The sequence below is a fragment of the Canis aureus genome, chromosome 8 (genome assembly GCF_053574225.1).
Source record: "Canis aureus isolate CA01 chromosome 8, VMU_Caureus_v.1.0, whole genome shotgun sequence".
NCBI lineage: Eukaryota > Metazoa > Chordata > Mammalia > Carnivora > Canidae > Canis > Canis aureus.
Window position 1 is genome coordinate 60,083,028 of NC_135618.1, and position 17,057 is coordinate 60,100,084.

General features: G+C 54.3%; 3 protein-coding genes across 8 annotated transcripts; 1 reads left to right on the forward strand and 2 right to left on the reverse strand.

Moving 5' to 3' along the window:
• Window positions 1-699: 699 nt before the first annotated feature.
• CD2BP2 (CD2 cytoplasmic tail binding protein 2) lies at window positions 700-3,682 on the reverse strand. Of its 6 annotated transcripts, none has more exons than XM_077907309.1 (10): window positions 3,559-3,682; window positions 3,344-3,418; window positions 3,089-3,234; window positions 2,637-2,656; window positions 2,450-2,553; window positions 2,075-2,142; window positions 1,794-1,951; window positions 1,218-1,659; window positions 1,027-1,136; window positions 700-944 (listed from the first exon to the last, which is right to left on the reverse strand). In XM_077907309.1, the coding sequence occupies exons 5-10, from the start codon at window positions 2,488-2,490 to the stop codon at window positions 834-836; spliced, it is 930 nt and encodes a 309-aa protein (XP_077763435.1). In that variant the 5' UTR covers window positions 2,491-2,553; window positions 2,637-2,656; window positions 3,089-3,234; window positions 3,344-3,418; window positions 3,559-3,682; the 3' UTR covers window positions 700-833. The 6 variants fall into 6 exon arrangements, with proteins under 6 accessions (XP_077763435.1, XP_077763432.1, XP_077763433.1 ...); XM_077907306.1 differs by having other exon boundaries at window positions 2,075-2,210; window positions 3,559-3,634; XM_077907307.1 differs by lacking the exon at window positions 2,637-2,656 and having other exon boundaries at window positions 1,027-1,130; window positions 2,075-2,210.
• LOC144319344 (sesquipedalian-1-like) lies at window positions 2,932-5,715 on the forward strand. Its single transcript, XM_077907313.1, has 2 exons — window positions 2,932-3,226; window positions 4,094-5,715. Exon 2 carries the CDS (start codon window positions 4,117-4,119, stop codon window positions 4,723-4,725), a length of 609 nt encoding a protein of 202 aa, XP_077763439.1. The 5' UTR covers window positions 2,932-3,226; window positions 4,094-4,116; the 3' UTR covers window positions 4,726-5,715.
• Window positions 4,888-16,555, reverse strand: TBC1D10B (TBC1 domain family member 10B). The gene is made up of 9 exons (XM_077907297.1): window positions 15,582-16,555; window positions 11,167-11,266; window positions 10,764-10,871; window positions 10,568-10,674; window positions 7,531-7,645; window positions 7,340-7,405; window positions 6,969-7,158; window positions 6,491-6,645; window positions 4,888-6,412 (listed from the first exon to the last, which is right to left on the reverse strand). Exons 1-9 carry the CDS (start codon window positions 16,538-16,540, stop codon window positions 5,768-5,770), a joined length of 2,445 nt encoding a protein of 814 aa, XP_077763423.1. The 5' UTR covers window positions 16,541-16,555; the 3' UTR covers window positions 4,888-5,767.
• Between the last annotated feature and the right edge of the window lie 502 nt (window positions 16,556-17,057).

Sequence of the window (17,057 nt, forward strand, 5' to 3'; positions counted from 1 at the left end):
TACCTGTCTCCTTCCCGACCCCACTCTTCAGAATCTGAATTCCTGGAAGTGGATCAGCTCCCTAGTTATTGAGAGTTCCTTCAAAGCACTAGCCTCATACCAGGCACACCACGAGAGCCCAGGGAATGGAAGCTTCAGGGCCTCAAAGGTGCCAAGAAAGGTCTGGGCAAGAAACCCATGGGGTCAAGTCATGCTCAGATTGCTGTGTGAGCTCCAGGGAGACACTGCCCCTCTTTGTCTGTTCAATGGTTGGCCCAGGTGGCCTGGAGTTCACACTTCGCCTGAGGAGCTGGAGATCCCGAGGGGGTGGGGAGGGAGTGGGTACCAGGCTTCCCACTCACCCCCAGCATATGTCTCAGCCCTTTTGAAGCCTAAAAATTTCTACTTCTGAAGCTCCATCTTATACTGGCTAGAGACTCTAAAGTTCTAAAAACAGGACTGCAGAAAAACAAAACAGGAACCCTGCTCCGAGGGTACTGGAGAACAGCAGGTGAGCAAAGAGATTTTTGAGATGGTGAGCAGAATCCAGGTGGGAAGGCCACAGGCCACCTGGGAGCCCTGGCTCTACCTTGGGAATGGTAAACAAAGGTGAGGTGGCTCAAGTGACCAAACACTCCCAAGAAGAACTTCATGAGGCAAGTCCAAAGGGGCTATGAAGCACCTTAGCTCCTGGCCATCAGCACAGCCAAGGCCCTAACATACAACTAAAGGCTTTTATTGGGAAAGGAAAATGGACTGAAAGGTGGCCCCCAAAATCCTCAATGCCTGAGACAGCTGGGGCCTCCTCCAGAGTCAAGGAAAGAAGGGACCACCAAACTGGGCCCTCAGCAGACTCAGGTGTAGAGGTCAAAGTCAATGCGTTTGGAGTTGTAGAACTGTCCACCCGGAGGGTCCAGCTTCCGGCAATAAACACCATCTGCGAAGTAGCCTTCGTTCACCCAGGTCTGCAGGAAAGGAAAGCAGAGCTGGGGAAAGACTCATGGGAGAAGGGAAGGGGGGTAGTGGTAGAAGCAGGAAGGGGCTTACCTGCATCTGGGTGCTGGTGAAGGGCCCATACAGCTCAGCATCCCCTGTGTTCTCCCACTTATATTCCCACATCACGTCCACCAGACCATCATCTCCTTTCAATTCTGCTTCTAAAACAACAGGCAAAGCCATCTGGCCCTCAAGTGCCCTACCTCCTGCCCCAACACCCCTCCTCTGCCTTCTGATCTTACCTCCCCTCTGTGTGGGGGTTGGGGTCTCCAGCTCCCCCTCTGCCACTTCCTCAGCAAACATGTCCAGAGAGGGTGGGGGTGTGGGGTCAGGGGGTCCCTGAGTCCGGGACCCCAACCCCTTCAGCCGCATGGCTAACCGTTCCCTTGTCTCCTGATATACACCAAGGTTGCCCCGGGCCACCATCTGGTCAGCCAACCCAGAGAGCCGATCCAAGCGCTGAGGGGAACTAGGCCGCCCAGCCCCCTTGCTGCCCCCTTTGCCACCTCCTCCTCCTCGGGCCCCCAGACGCCTCAGTGCCCCGGCCACTGTCTCTCTGGGTAACAGCAGCTCCAGAAGGCCCTCCAGGAGGGCTTGGGCACTCATTGGTGTCTGGCCCAGGCTGTCTTCTTCCTCTGAGTCTGAAGGTGGGCGCTGATCAGGTGGCCGCTCCTTGATCTTCACCTGTGATATGAAAACGGGGGGGGGGGGGGGGGGGGGGGGGGGGGGTCGGTTATCTCTTACAAACCCTGAGCAGGGCACAAGCCCAGCACTTGCTGCCTCCAGGTCCCCAGCCAAAGTCAACCCCTGGGCCACACCCAGTCAATGTTGTCCAGCCAGCTATCTCGGATCTGAGCATCCCGGTTCAGAAAGTAATTGCCATCAGCATCAAAGTGGCCTTCCTCCATCTCTTCCTGCAGGTTGAAAGGTGTGATCCGCACACCTCCCTCACTGGGGAGTGTGGCTGCTTCCTGACCTGCACCAAAGACACAGGTGGCCCAGGCTGAGCAAGCAAAAACAGACAAGAGCCTTCTCCACCCCATATCCCGTGAAACCCCATCTGTTCCTCCAGCAGCAACAATTCTTGGGTTTAGCTCACCTTCCACATCCTCTGAGGCCAGGATGTCGTATTTGCTGGACCCCTCATCATCATCATCCTCCTCATCGCTGTCCAAAGAGTGTTTGCCTTTGAAGCGGCTCCCAGGACCCCCTGCCCCAGCCACAGGATCCACCAGCTGTGAGGAGCCAGCAAGTTGAGAGATGCAGGTTTGCGGCTATTCCTCAAAGTACTCTAGGAAGGTTTTTCTTCAAAGCTTTCTCAGACTGAAAATTCTCCAAACCCATTTCCCAGAGAACATGGAAAAAGCGAGACTTTTCACCACTTTATCCCCACCAGCTTTCTTTCTCTTCTAGCCTCCAGTTCCTTCTCCCTGCCCTCACTCCTCCCCAGAATACAGGAGTCTGGCCACCTCACCTTCTTCTTGGGGACACTGATTTCATCCTCATCATCCTCATCTCCTACGCCTTGGAAGGTCACTTTCCTCTTTGGCATGCCTGCACAGAGGGGCCTTCGCCAAGCTGAGCGAGGGAAAGGGTGCAGATTAAGGGAACTGGGCGAGGCTACTCACCGCCGAAGGGCCGCCAGCACAACAAATAATCACCTGGTACGCACTAGATCCAGCTTGGGAAGAGAGGGTGCAGAGTCAGGGGCCGAAAGGGAAGTCGGCCGCCAGGAGGCCCCGGGGACTTGGTTTGGTCCAAAAGAGTTGCTGGTGCGGGGCCGGAGAGGCGGACGCGCGGAGGGGCTTCCCACTGGCAACCCCCACCCTTGACGAAAGGAGGCAGACCCCCCCACATGCCCCCCCCATTCCTGGCCCCCGCAGTCCTGGGTGCGACGAGGCTCTGAGGGCTGACACCCGCTCCTACACCCCCAGCTCCCTCAGAGCCCGCGGGGCCCGGGCGGACCCAGGACCTGGCGTCCTGGCCGACCCCCTCTTCCCCGCGCCGAACTCCCGGCTCCGAGGGGTGACCCCCAACTGTCCCGGGCTAAGTGTACAAATCAGAGGGGCGGCAGAACCGCGAGGATTCCAGGACCCCACCGGCGCGCGCTCACCTAAAGATCGACGGGAGGCCGGGGGGGAAGGAAAAAGAGAGCTGCTTTCCCCACGGCTACGTCCGGGGCAGCGGCCGCCATCACCCGGAAGGGAACTGCGGAAGGCGCTGGAGAAGGCCGGAAGTGGCTTCACTCGGGGTAGGAGACTAAGTGGAGAAGCGGGCGGAAGTACACAGTGAGCGGGAAACACCTCCCCGCCCAACCCAGAGTGACGTGATCAGTGTGGGGCGACAATGGCGAGAACAGGGGACGTACGAACGCCTAGGCCCCGATCAGACGAGAGAGATGGCCGGATGCGGTTTCGATTCCCTCCGACAGCAGTCAGAGGCTCTGGGGAGAAAGCAGAGCGCACTCTACTTAAAGGGGCGCCCAGGACCGTGATGGAGGAGCAAAGTGGGACAATGGCCCGTTTCCCTTTCCATAGTTGAATCACTTTCCCCAGGGTTGCCCAAGGGCTTTGCGCCCCTCACCAGAATCTTCTTGGAAACCCTTCCTTTCCACTCAGCGTCCAGTCCAGTCCACTCCTACCCCGAGGTGCGGCCCTGCTCTTTTCCCCGAGGCAAGACCCGGTTCTGATGGCCAGCCTGGAGGCCCGGGGTGGTTCCGGGGCACTTGCCGAACACAGGTCTCTTTAGGACCCGGGGGAAGTAATTTACCCGACACCTATCCCCTGGGGAGTTCCTGGTTTGAGAGGTGGGAAGAGCCGTCTCGGAAAGGTGACGGTGGTACCTGTGTCCAGTACCCAGGCCGAAGTTTCTTGTGCCCTGATTTCAGGTAGGCCTGGAAAAGGGCAACAGTGCGTCTCTCCAACTACAGGCGCAAGCAAATAGGGGTCCAGGCCAGCGGCCCCTGCCCAGGGTCTGTAAACTAGCCCAAAGGGGAGAACTGTAGGTGGGAGGTGTCGGCCCCAGTGCTGGGGGGGGGGGGGGGAAAGCAAGACCTGTACTCTTGAGGACACTCTTAAATCCCACTAGGCTAGGACCAGCTCTCTCTCCTGCCCCCAAGGTCTACTCCCAGATTGGACTACCATGAAACTGCACCAGAAGTCCGTACTCAATTTCTTCCGTGGATACAGAAAAGCTCCAGACCGCGAGGGCATCTTGCTGAAGAAAGGAGCCCGAAATATCAGCTATCAACGCCGCTGGTTCATCCTCCGGGGAAACCTCCTCTTCTACCTGGAGAACCAGGCGGACCACACACCCCTGGGCCTCATTCTCTTGGAAAACTGTCGGGTGGAGCCACGCCTTGGGGCCACAGAACCCTATGCCTTTACCATCCTGACCCCTAGGGTTGAGGGAACAGCTGGGCGTGCCTACAAATTGGCAGCAGAAAACCAGGAAGAGCTGGGAGCCTGGCTGTGGGCACTAGCTGGGGCGAGCTGGAGGCGGCTGGTGGCACTACTACCCCCCCTGGAGGCCCAGTACCAGGAGCTGTGCCAGGCAGCTGGCCAAGAGCCCAGCTCACCCCCAGAGGACTGTGGCTTTCTTGCCACCCTCGGTATCCCCTCCAGCTTCCAGGAATTGCATGAGCACTTTGGAAAGGAGATCCGGGTGCTGCAGGTGATGCGTAGAGGGCCCCAGGCTAACAATGGGGGCAGCAGATCCCAGGCAAAAGAGGAACAGGAGCTCAGCAGCTGATGAGTGACTGAAAGGTGGACCAAAGGCCAAGAGGTACCCACGTGCCAAGACCAGCCCACGGCTTCGGTAGATGCCTGGATCCTGGCCTGCTCCACTGTTTCCCACCCCCTGCCCAGTCCTTATTCTAACCCCCTCTATCAAATAACAAAGCAGGAGACGGGCCCAGGTACAACAGCAGGTTCTTTTCTGATTCCTCAAAGCGCTGCATAGGATAGGAGCAGAGATAGAAGAGAATGTAAACATTGGGTTCCACCCCCTGGAGCTCAAGGGAAGACCCCTTCCCCAGATAGGGGCTGGAGGGAAACAATGTAAAAGGTGGGGACCCTGGTGAGACAAAGCAGGAGAGGCCTGAGAATACACAGGAAGGTGGTGAAGAAGAAAGAGAGCAAGGAGGATGGTTGGGGGGGGGGGGCATTTCCTGTTCCAAGGCATGTCCCCTTAAATAAATGAGTGCAAGAACATTGTAGAAGGAGAACTAAAGGACAGAAGATAGAGCGAACACCCCCACCCTGGACCCACCAGGTCCTCTGTACATAATTACAACGCAGAGATGTCCGAAAGTAGAGCGAGGAGAGCTTTGGCCCCCAGGCAGGAAGAGGGGGAGATGGGCAGGGCTGCAGGGAAAAAGGAACCCGGCTCCACTCACGGATAAAGGGGAGCAAGTGGAGTGTAAGAATCTGAAAACTGCTGATTCCCATCGCCAAGTCACCCCTGAGGTGACTAAAGGCCAATCAGGACTGCACCTGGGAAGGACCCCAGAGGGAATTGGGGCAGGAGTGACAGAGACCCCAGCTGGACCTAACTGGAGGTGAGGGGCTCCAGACTTATTCGAGGCTGTCCCAAGGAGAGGCGGCTGCCCAGTGCGCTCCCACTGTCCCAGCTGTGTAGGGACCAGTGGCTGGCAAAGGAGATGGGGAGCCAACTGCTTTCCCCAGAGAGAGTGACCACTGGCCCAGGAGGCTTGGGGCAGCACCCCAGGCCAGGCCTGCTCTGGACTGAGGAAAAAAGAGGGAGGTCATGCAGTCCAGCCCCAAAACAGAGGTCAGAAGTAAGCATCCTGCCGGGCCTCAGATGCCGAGGACCTGTCCCCACCATCCTGGGGGGTGGGGGGCCCATCTGCCTTTCGACGCAGTGAGAGCTTCCTGCCCTGGGCCTTCTTTTCCTGCTTCTGCCGCTCCTTCTCCTGCTTCTGTTGCTCCTTCTCCTGCTCTTTTTCCCACTTCTGCCGCTCCTTCTCTTGCTTTTCCCGTTCTTTCTCCTGTTTCTGCCGCTCCTTCTCACGTTCCTTTTCCTGTTTCTGCCGCTCTTTCTCTTGCCTTCGAGTCTCCTTGCTGGGAGCCAGTGGGGTGCTATTGCCAGTAGGCGAAGGAAGGGATGGATGTAGTCCCTCAGCAGTGACCACGGGCCCTGGGGTGGGCCCAGCACTAGCCCTGCGGGCAGGAGGAGGTGGAGAGGGGACCCCCCCCGTAGCCCGGGAACCTCGGCTCTTGAGGCCAGGGAGGCTAAGAAGGCTGGACGAGGGGCCCAGAGGTGGCTGCTGCCGCCGACGCTCCTCATGGATGGCCCGGGAGCCATGTAGTCGCCGAGAGGGCCGATACTGCAGCTCCCCCCGGGTTTCCCGCCACTTCTTAAGCTGGGTTGTGTTCTCTCGCTCAATCAGGGCTTCTGTCACTGGGAGGTTGGTGACCTAGACAGAGAAGAAATGGGTAGCAGGACGAAGGGGATGGGATGAAGCAGGTGTGGATGTGCTCAGGCCACAGCCTACCTCATGCACCAGGAAGTCCTCCTGCATGCACTGCTGGGGCAGGTTGCGCAGCTGCTCCATGGTCTCATACATGCCCTGGCAGGAGCGGAGCTTCTCCACCGAGCCCAGCGTGTGCCGCAGCAGCACCAGGGCCACCCGGAAGATGATCTTGACGCCTGCAAGGGCACAGAAAAGACAGCGTGGGTGACCAGGGATGGGACTTCAACTTGCCCCAATTCAAAGGGACTCATAGGCTCTATCCCTGTCCTACTGCCATCCTCATAGATGAGGAAACTGAGGCCCCATGAAGGAAAATGAGCTGACATGGGTTTCAAGTTCCTGGGAGGGAGAGTAGGCTCCAGGCTGATGGCAGAGCCAAGGCTAGGCCCCAATCTCTCCAGCCCCCAGACTGCTTACAGGAAAGCCTAGGCTCCAGAGATACCTTTTGGCAGCCACTGAAACCCCAGGCCCCTCATGGCCTGAATGGCTACAGAAGTACCTTCACAGAAGAACATATCCCAGACACGCAGTACTGATGCCCAGGGCAGGGTGCGGGCGAAGATGCACATGAACCATTCTGTCATGTAGAGCACGGGGTCAATGCGCTGTCGCCGCAGGTGCCGATGTGCCAGCGGGGAGGCCCGGCGCAACAGAGCAAAAAAGATTTCTCCATCCAGCTGAATGGCCTCCTGGAAGTGGGATAAGCCTTGAGAAGAGGCCTACTGGAGCCCCCTTGGGGTAGAACTGTCCCAAGTAGGGGATCCTCACCTCAGTGGGAGAGGCCCAGAGCAGAGGGACAAAAGGGCAGCAGGTGGGGCAGGACAGGGACCTCCCTGCAGCCTTGGGCACACCCGGCCTTCAGACACTCACCAGCCCTGCACTGTAGTAACCAGGGAGGTACTTGTCACAGATCTGCACCAGGCACCAAAAAGCTTGCTGGGAAGGGCAAAAACAAGGAGGGAAGGATGGGACCTGAGAAACAGGGAGTAGAGAGCCCCCCATCACTGCTGTACACCAAGGTCCTCCCAGGCCCTCCCCAACAAGGCCCAGGGTGTACTGACCTCAGCAGGCATGTGCATGAGCAGCACTGCAGCCACTGGGGCCTGGGCCTGGCAATAGCCCTCATCAGGCCGGTAGATGGTATAGGCCTTTAGGATCCGATACAGGTCCTGTTGCCTGTGGGTTGGGGGAAGACCATGAGGGCAGTCACAGGAGCTGGAGCCTCTCTGCCCCAAACTAGGCCTACTCCCCCCAACCAGCCCCATTCCAGACCCCTCCTAGATCCAGTTCCAGATTAACCCCAGAGCTTCACCACCACATACCTCCATTGACCTTCCTGGCGCTATCCATCAAGGTGAAGCCAAAGATTCAGACCATAATGAAAGCATTCCAGGCTCCAGCCTTCCACCCTTGCCTGCACACCCCACGTGCTCCCTACTCATTCTCCCACAGAGGCTGTGCTCTCTCCATCTGCTAATATCCCATAGACCTTCAAGGTCACCTTCTTCAGGAAGCTTTCACCACCCACAGCATCAGCCCTCCTAGAGCACTGTCTGAATGCTTTTATCACCCCAGAGCAGGGGCTCTCCCAGGGCAGGGCCCACCTCATCTGCCTCACTGGACGGCATCAGGTTCCTGCCACCATGTCCAGTGGGCCCTGGTTCTTGGTGAAGGCTTGGGAAGCCTGCTGTGCCTCAGACCTTTCTCTTGTCTCTGCATGCAAAAGAAGAAAATCTCTGCCCTAGACCTGCTCCTGTTTCTTGAGAATGCCCCATCACTGTTTTTGGGAATTGCATTCACTCAGCTACACATTGGAAAAGAGGGCCCCTCGTCACTCCCCATGGCTATTTACCAAGTCTTCTCAACACTACCTCTTGAATTTCATTCATGCCTGTTCCTTCTGTCTCCACAGCCATTCCATAGCTCAGACCTTCATTTCTTCCCCAGAAAAAATTTAAAAATGACCTCTATTCCAAAATTCAGTCACTGAAGTATGATCTTTATTTGTGCTTTATTTGCATACCTCTCACCTATTTTCCCTCAATATTTTTTTCTCCATCCATGAAATGACAGGTTTGATGCACTAGTTATTTTACCTAATACCTATTAAAATAAACACGTAACTCCCACAAGCTTCCATGCTACCTTCACCCACCTACTTGCATGTGTCCCTGCTTTCTCCCCTGTTGCTGTGGGTAAACTATTTGTGGTCTTGGCCAAACACAGCCTTTCCATTGTGGAAAGGCTGCACTGCACCCCATCCACTCTCACTAAACAGACCATCCCTCCAGCACACCTCCCATCTCTCCTACATCATCAGTTTTTCTCTTCCTACTAGATCATTCTCATTGGCATACCAACATCTGTTCTTTCTTCTTGCTTTAAAAAAAATGTCTCTTGGCCACCCCCCATTTCGCCTCCAAACCCCATACCACTTCTCTCCTTACCTACTCAGCGAAACATCAGAGTACAGACTCGCCGTCAATCTCTTTCTTCCCATCCTCCAATGAGGCTTTAACCTACTGCCCCATGCAAAACTGCTCTTATCAAGGTCACCAATGGCCTCCACTAAGCTGAGTCCCAAGGTCAGCCTGGAGACTTGACTCTACTTGACCAATCAGCAGTATTTCATACAGCTGATCCTGAAACCCCTCGTTTGCTTCCAGAAACCTGGTTTTCCTTCTACCTCTCTGCTGCTAGTCTCTCTTGATGGCTTGTTCTCATCTTCCCATGCTTGAAATGTTGGAGCTGCAGGGCTCAATCTTTGAGCTTCCTTTTGTATCTACATTTGCCACCTTGATGATCTCATCCAGTCTCATGGGTGTATTTAATCCCATCTAGAGACTGACAACTCTAAATTTCCAGCTTACATCCACTTTAAATTTCTCCCCAAATTCCAGACTTGTACATATAGTACATCCAACTTACCAGACATCTCCATCTGGATGTCCAATTAGCATTTCAAACCTCACATTCCAAACTGAGCTCCTGATGTACCCGTCTAACCTCATTTTCCCCATCTGCATCAGTATATAACAATTCTATTCTTCGTTTCTCAGGCCTAAAATCTTCAGGGTCAGCCTTAATTGCATGTTCACTCACTCTTCCTCTCTCACACACATACTCCACATCAAATTTGTGGACAAATCGTTTTGTGTCTACCTTCAAAATAGATCCAGAACCCAACCACCTCTCCCTATGGTTCCACAGCTACCATTCTGGTCTATCTATCATTGTCTCTCTTCTAGATTATGGAAATGGTCTCCTAATAGGTCTTTCTGCTTCTGTCCTTGTCTCCTTAGAGTCTATTCCCAGCACAGCAGCCAGAATGATCCTTTTAAAACACAAGTCAGATGATCACTTGTAACCCAAACTCCATTCACATTCCCTATTCCCCTTTCTTGCTTTAAAACCCGTTTCATACTTACCACCATTTCACATACAACATACTTTGCCTTATTTATTCATCCTCTATCCCCACTAAAATGTAATAAGCCCCATAAGGGCAGGAGTTTTGTCTCTTGTTAACTGCTGTCATCTGTGGCTTGAGTAGTGCCTGGCAGATAGCAGGTGTTGAAAAGTACTTGCTGAAAAGATGAACCAACTGATGAAAAAAGTCCACCTAAGAGCTACCTAATACTATCTTGCATATTACTAAGGACTTATCTATCTGTCTGTCTATCTTGGGTAAGCCCAGCATATAGAACAAAAGTATAAAGTGCCTTGGAACAGGTTTTAAGGGCCTTTGGTGATCTGGTCCTAAACTGCTTTTCCAGCCGCAGCTCTACCCAACCACACATCCCAGACACAGCTTAACCCCTAGCCAGGAAAAACCTGTCCCTTGCTTTGCTCCCATCTATTTTTCAAAACCCAGTTCAAATGTAACCTCAACAAGTCACTGTGCCCACCCCCCCAACAAGTCACTGTGCAGCCCAACCCCAAGTCAGAGTCTCCCTCCCAAGATGCTTCCTTCAATATGGCTTGATACTCAATCCATTAAGGACCACTCTCCTAGAAGCCCTGGAAAGCAAGAACTGTATCCACCTGAAGCCTTCTACAAATGTTTGCTGACTGACCCACGTGGTCAGGCCATCTTACCCATGCCCCCCTCGAGCAGCAAACATCTCATGGAAAGGGAACTGGCGGTGCAGGTCCTTCTCAATCACATCCAGCCACTTAGGGTCCCCAGGAGCCCGTTCCAGCTCCTGCAGTGGAACAGCAGGGACTATCTCAGGATCTGGGGGGACTGATGATACCCTTCACACCATGTCACATCCCCATACCCTGGACACACCTCAAACTTGCCAGGGTTCTGCTCCAGGAGTTCCTTGCTATTGGACAGGTACTGCCAGGCCTTGGCTCTGAGGGAGGAGGGGATCCCCTTCCGGCAGCGCAGCTTCACCTAAGAGAGAGTGGCAGGCAGGGCAACAGCTTCAGGGGCTGGCATAGCCTCCAGGCTTTCCCCAGCAGTCCTCAGGCTTCTGGCACACCTCTTCCACATCCCATTGGCTTGACTCCACTGGACCTGGCTTGGCATTCTATCTTTAAAGCTAGTCCTCCTCCCAGGCCCAAGTACCACCTGCCCCAATGTCTGTCTAAAGAGCAAATACTAACATGCCTTCCCTGGAGCACATGAGCCCTCTCTGGCCCCCTCCCAATCTGTCCATTGCCCTGCCCACCACTCAAGCCTTCCAAACCTTCTGGAAACGCCGTGACAGCCACTTATCCCAGTTACTGAACATCTCCAGCCATTTGAGCTCCCGCTGCCGAGCCACATCCACAGGAATGGAGCTTTCTCTGCAGGATGAAGGGAGCATGGAAGGGGTCAGTAGCAGTAGTGTAAAACATGGATTGCCAGTGGAACTGAAGTCACCTCCCCAGTTTCTTGTTGTTGTTGTTGTTTTTTACCTCCCCAGTTTCAAATGAGATACTAGATAGAAAAGCATTTTGTGAGCTCCCAAATATCAGAACATTTGGCTGCTCAGCTGCCCAAGGGTCTAGCTTACCATACTGAAAGCACTTCTTTTTTTTTTTTTTTTTTAAGATTTTATTTATTTATTCATTAGAGACACAGGGGGCGGGGGGGGGGGCGGCGCAGAAACATAGGCAGAGGGAGAAGCAGGCCCCATGCAGGGAGCCCAATGTGGGACTCGATCCCAGGACCCTGGGATCACACCCCGAGCCAAAGGCAGACACTCAACTGCTGAGCCACCCAGGCGTCCCAAAAGGACTTCTCTTTGGAAGGAATCTCTGTATAGAGATCATGTTCTCATATTGGATCTCTATATGTGTTGGGTATGTTCAAATCCTGCACATACAAGTTTGGGGAGAGGGTACAAAATACATAAAAGCCACACTTTGTGGGATCCCTGGGTGGCGCAGCGGTTTAGCACCTGCCTTTGGCCCGGGGCATGATCCTAGAGACCCGGGATCGAATCCCACGTCGGGCTCCTGGTGCATGGAGCCTGCTTCTCCCTCTGCCTATGTCTCTGTTTCTCTCTCTCTCTGTGTGACTATCATAAATAAGTAAAAATTAAAAAAAAAAAAGCCACACTTTGCATTAGACTGGGGCCCAATTCTAGCTTCACCACTTATTCATTGTGTGACCTTGGGCAAGTCACTGAATTCCTCTGGGCCTCAATTTCCTCATTTGTAAGATGGAGAAGTTATATGAGGTAACAAATAGCAAGTGCTCAGTAAGTAACAGCAATTATTATCCATAAAATAAAATACAGAACCAAAATATTTCTCGCCTCCTTAGAAGCAACTGAGTTTCCACCTATCAGACTCTTGAGATTTCCTGGGCCATCTGCAATTCCCTCTACCTCCTCCTCCCTGAAATCATCCTAGATTCCCAAGCAAATGAAGTTTTCCTTGCATTGTCTGCCCATTGTTCTGTCACAGCTTCACATTCAAGATGCCCATAAGGCTTGAAATAGTTATCTGCAGGAGCCAGTAAGAGGAGGTGAGTGAACGGAAGAAAGAACTTGAGTTTCCAGACAGACCTGAGTTCAAAACCCAGTTCCATCCATTAGAAGTTGGGGAATTGGAACACCTGGGTGGCTCAGTGGTTGAGCATCTATCTGCCTTTGGCTCAGGTCGTGATCCCGGGGTCCCAGAATCAGGTCCCACAATAGGCTCCCCGCAAAGCAGGGAGCCTGCTTCTCCCTCTGCCTCTGCCACTCTCTGTCTCTCATGAGCAAATAAATAAAATCTTAAAAGTTGGGGAATCTGGGAATCCCTGGGTGGCTCAGCGGTTTAGCGCCTGCCTTCCGCCGAGGGCGTGATCCTGGATCTCGGGATCAAGTCCCACATCGGGCTCCCTGCATGGAGCCTGCTTCTCCCTCTGCCTGTGTCTCTGCCTCTCTCTGTGTGTCTTTCAATAAATAAATAAAATTAAAAAAAAAAAAAGTTGGGGAATCTTGGAAAGTGATAACCTGAGTCTCTTCCTCTTCTATAAAAAAGGGATGTCACCACCTACATCACAATGTTATGAGAGGACTACTGAGAAACTGTATATAAAGGACTGGTAAATGGAAGGGCTCATTAAATTTTAGTTTCGTCTCAGAAGCCCCTTAAACATCTCTCAATTTCTATCATAACTTCTAAACTCTAAGGATCAGGAAGAGTAAGATAGTATCTTTCCTGCCCTCAAGAAGGTCACAAGCTTGCAGGGGAGATAACTGCAATGTGGTGTGGGAAATGCAATGACAAAAATGTACAGAAGAGGCACTGACGGGAGTAGGGGCAGTGGATACATCGGGAAAGGCTTCCCAGAGGAGACATCTTCATAAACCATGAAGGACTGAGTAGAACATACCAAGACAAGGAGGAGGAGAAAGGCATTCCTGGCAGGTGGGAAAGCCTGAGTATGAAGGGAGAAAGACTACAACCAGTTCAACAGGACCACAGGGGACGCCTGGGTGGCTCAGCGGTTGAGCACCTGCCTTTGGCCCAGGACATGATCCTGGAGCCCTGGGATCGAGTCCCACATTGGGCTCCCTACATGGGGTCTGCTTCTCTCTGTGTCTCTCATGAATAAATAAATAAAATCTAAAAAAAAAAAAAAAAAAAAAAAAAAAAAAAAGGACCACAGTACTAAGTGCATGGCAAGGACTGGCAAGAGAGAAGACCAGAAAGCCTGACAAAGCCAGATAATAAGGAACCTGTCTGCAGAATAAAGCACTTGAAGGGCTCCTGGGTGGTTCAGTGGTTGAGCGTCTGCCTTTGGCTCAGGTCGTATCCAGGGGTCCTGGGATCGAGTTCCGCAACAGGCTCCCTCCCCTTGGGGAACTTGCTTCTCCCTCTGCCTATGTCTCTGCCTCTCTGTTTGTCTCTCATGAGCAAATAAATAAAATCTTAAAAAAAAAAAAAAAAAGTTCTTGGGATTTTATCCTGTGACCAGTGGGGAGCCATTACAAGCTTTTAAGGTAACATGTGCCCCACTCAGCCTTGCCTCAGAAGTATATTCCTCCAGCACAGAAGATAGATTTTAGAGGGACAAAATTACAAAGCACAAAAATAGCAACCAGCACAGTGCCTGGCACACACGAGGGGCACACTAAGATCCAATTCAATCCAAGTTCCTTAGGGCAGCATGGTTTTGAGGATAAAGTCAGTCAGTCACACAGATCCAGATGTGAGTGGGGCAATTCACTCAACTGCTTTAATCCTGTTTCTTCACCTATAAATTGTGTACAACAGTGCATCCCCTGTGCATGGGAAAACACCACGGTCAAACTTCAGTTGCCAGGATCCCTGGGTGGCGCAGCGGTTTGGCGCCTGCCTTTGGCCCAGGGCGCGATCCTGGAGACCCGGGATCGAATCCCACATCGGGCTTCCGATGCATGGAGCCTGCTTCTCTCTCTGTCTGTGTCTCTGCCCCTCTCTCTCTCTCTCTGTGACTATCATGAATAAATAAATAAAATCTTAAAAAAAAAAAAAAAAAAAAAAACTTCAGTTGCCTTCCTAGGACCATGAATTTTGGTGTTCAATCAAAGGTTTTCTGTTTTTTGGATTATAAAAAAATGCTTTGAATATCCTCCCAATTGTTTTCCTCCAACCCCAGACAGGTACCCCCCACCCCAATGCGCACATACACAACTAAATCCTATTCATTCTTCAGCATTTGGACCTTCAGCAGACTCCTGAGTGGGCAAAAGATCCCTTTCCTAGGTGCTCACAAAATCCTGTGATGATCTCTAGGCTAAACCTAACATATATTGAAGCCAACTGTTTAAGTATCTGTTTCTCCTCTAGATGTTAAGCACCTTGAAACAACTATTTTATCCCTAGTACCCAGCACGGGTCTGGCACCTGGGTGCTCAGGTGATGCTGTAGGTTGAACTGACCAGCAGGTTAAATAGAGTACAGAAACAATGGACAGGATCTGGAGAGAGGGAAGGAACAAGTCAGAGGCAATCACACTCCCACATCAGGAGTGACTCAGGCCCCTGGAGGGAACTAGGAAAGAGTAAGCCAGGCTAGGGAGATGAGGAAATGGGGAAGAGGCCTCCCCTAACCCTTTTCCTTTAGTAAAAATACAAGACTGCCCTTCTCTGTTTTGCAGAGGAGTCTTGCCTTCAGGGTCTCCCCTCCATCAACCAGACTTCCCCATCTCACCAACCCATCAGAGCTAGGACTATGGGGGAGGGGAGATGCCTGCATCCCTCCCAGACTCCTCCCTCAGGGACTACCAGAACCCCTGCCCAACCAACCCTCCAGAATATCTGGCCCATAGCTGGAGTTTCACATCAAGGACCTGGGACAATCTTAGGTATCACGTCATTCAACCTTTCACTTTATAGAGAAGGAAACTGAGGCACGGAAATAGGGAAGACACTAGGTCAAAGGCACACAACACACTAAAAGCAAAGCTCAAACTCAGAACTCCTGACACCTGGCCTGAAACTCTAACATCCAAGTGCCACCAAAACCTCACGATGCTCTAGGCATGAAAGGGATCACCAAGTACCTCACTCCTGCTGGAGACACTCTCCTGGAGCCTCAGAGCAGTCTGGGCTGCCAGAGTCTGGGCAAGGTGTATCATTTCCTCCTCCCCAACCTCTGCTTCCCTGAAGCAGTCCCCACTGGGTGCCCACTGGGTACTCACAGACTGCCCGAATACTGGCTGCCCCCAAGGAAGCCATACTTGTCCGTCTTGCGCAGGGCCAGCCCATTTATCTCCGAGTCTGAGCCCATGGAGCTCACATCATCTGCCAAGGACTCCAAGGTCCCAGACATGAGGCTTACGGAGTCCAAGTAGCTCAGAGTGTCCGGGGCCTGCCCTCGAGGCCCAGAGATGCCAGGTCCCAGGCTGGACGTGGAGCCTAGGTCCTGAGAGTTTTCAGCGGGCTCCGGAGCTGGGGTGACTGTCACAACAGCTACCATAGCCTCACATGTCCCTGAAGGGCCTGGAGCAGGCCCTGAAGGGTCCTCTGGAGCCTGTGTAGTTGATGCTGATGTTGCTGGGGCAGCTCCATGTCCACTTGTCACCTGTCCCGCGGTCACTGCTGCAACCCGCGCAGTCACTCCTGAGGCAACTGTGGTTCCCGGCTTGGGGGCAAGCGGGGGTTTGGCAGTCAGAGCCCCAGGAGCCGTTCTGGAAGGGGTCCTGGTGGGGGTCGCGGTGGGAGTACCTGGCCCATGGGCGGGTGAGGTTCTAGCCTCCTCTGTCTTCGGAGAATCTGCCCCCGGGCCCGAAGCCACGGACATCTCGGCTCCTGCCACTGCCGCGGACACCAGGGGTTCTGAGCCAGCGGAGACCTGCGTCCTCGCGGCTTCGGGTGAGGCCTCCAGAGTCAGCACCACCACTGTGCTGCTCGTGACGGTCGGGGCCGGGGCCGGGGCCGGGGCCGGGGCCGAGGTCTGGGTGGGCCCCGGTACCCAGGCGGGCCGCGCCTCCCCGGGGGCCACCAGGGCGACTGGGGCCGAAGTGGCCGTGGTCACTGGCGGGCCCGGAGCCACCACCACGACGGGTCCGGCCCGGGAGCCGCGGGGTGGCGGCGAGGGGGCCGCGGGGGCGCCATGACGGCGCGGCGGGGCCACCAGGGGCGCCGGGCCGGTCTCCATGGCCGCGGGCCTCCCCTCACATCCCCCCGCCGGGGCGGCCGCAGAAGGCGCCGCCCCTCAGGCCGCTCCGCGCCGCCCGCCAAGGAAGGGGAGCAGGCTAAGGGCGCGGCCCGGCGCACGTCCGGGACGGGGGCGGCGCGCGGGCCGCCGCCGCCGGGCGCGCGGAGGCGTGGCAGGGGTCCCGGGGCGCCAGGCGCGGGGGTCCCGCTCGCGCCCTCTTACCCCTAGCGCTCTCGCCGCCGCCCCCTCCCTCCTGCTTCAGGCTAGCGGCCGACCTCGCGCCTGCGCACATGCCCAGTGCCGGCTAAGCGGCCAGCGTTTCAGCGTTTCACGCCTGCGCGCGGGCAGTCCCATCGCGCTCCTTTTTTTTCCTCCCGCCTCGTCAGAGTGTTTGGACGAATAATAGGACAGAGGGAACTGGGTCTCTGCCAATCGTTGGAAGGGTGGGTGGGGTTGGGGGTGGGAAGGGGCTGGGTAATTTGGAAAGAGGAAATGGAAAAGGCGGAGGGCTCTAAGA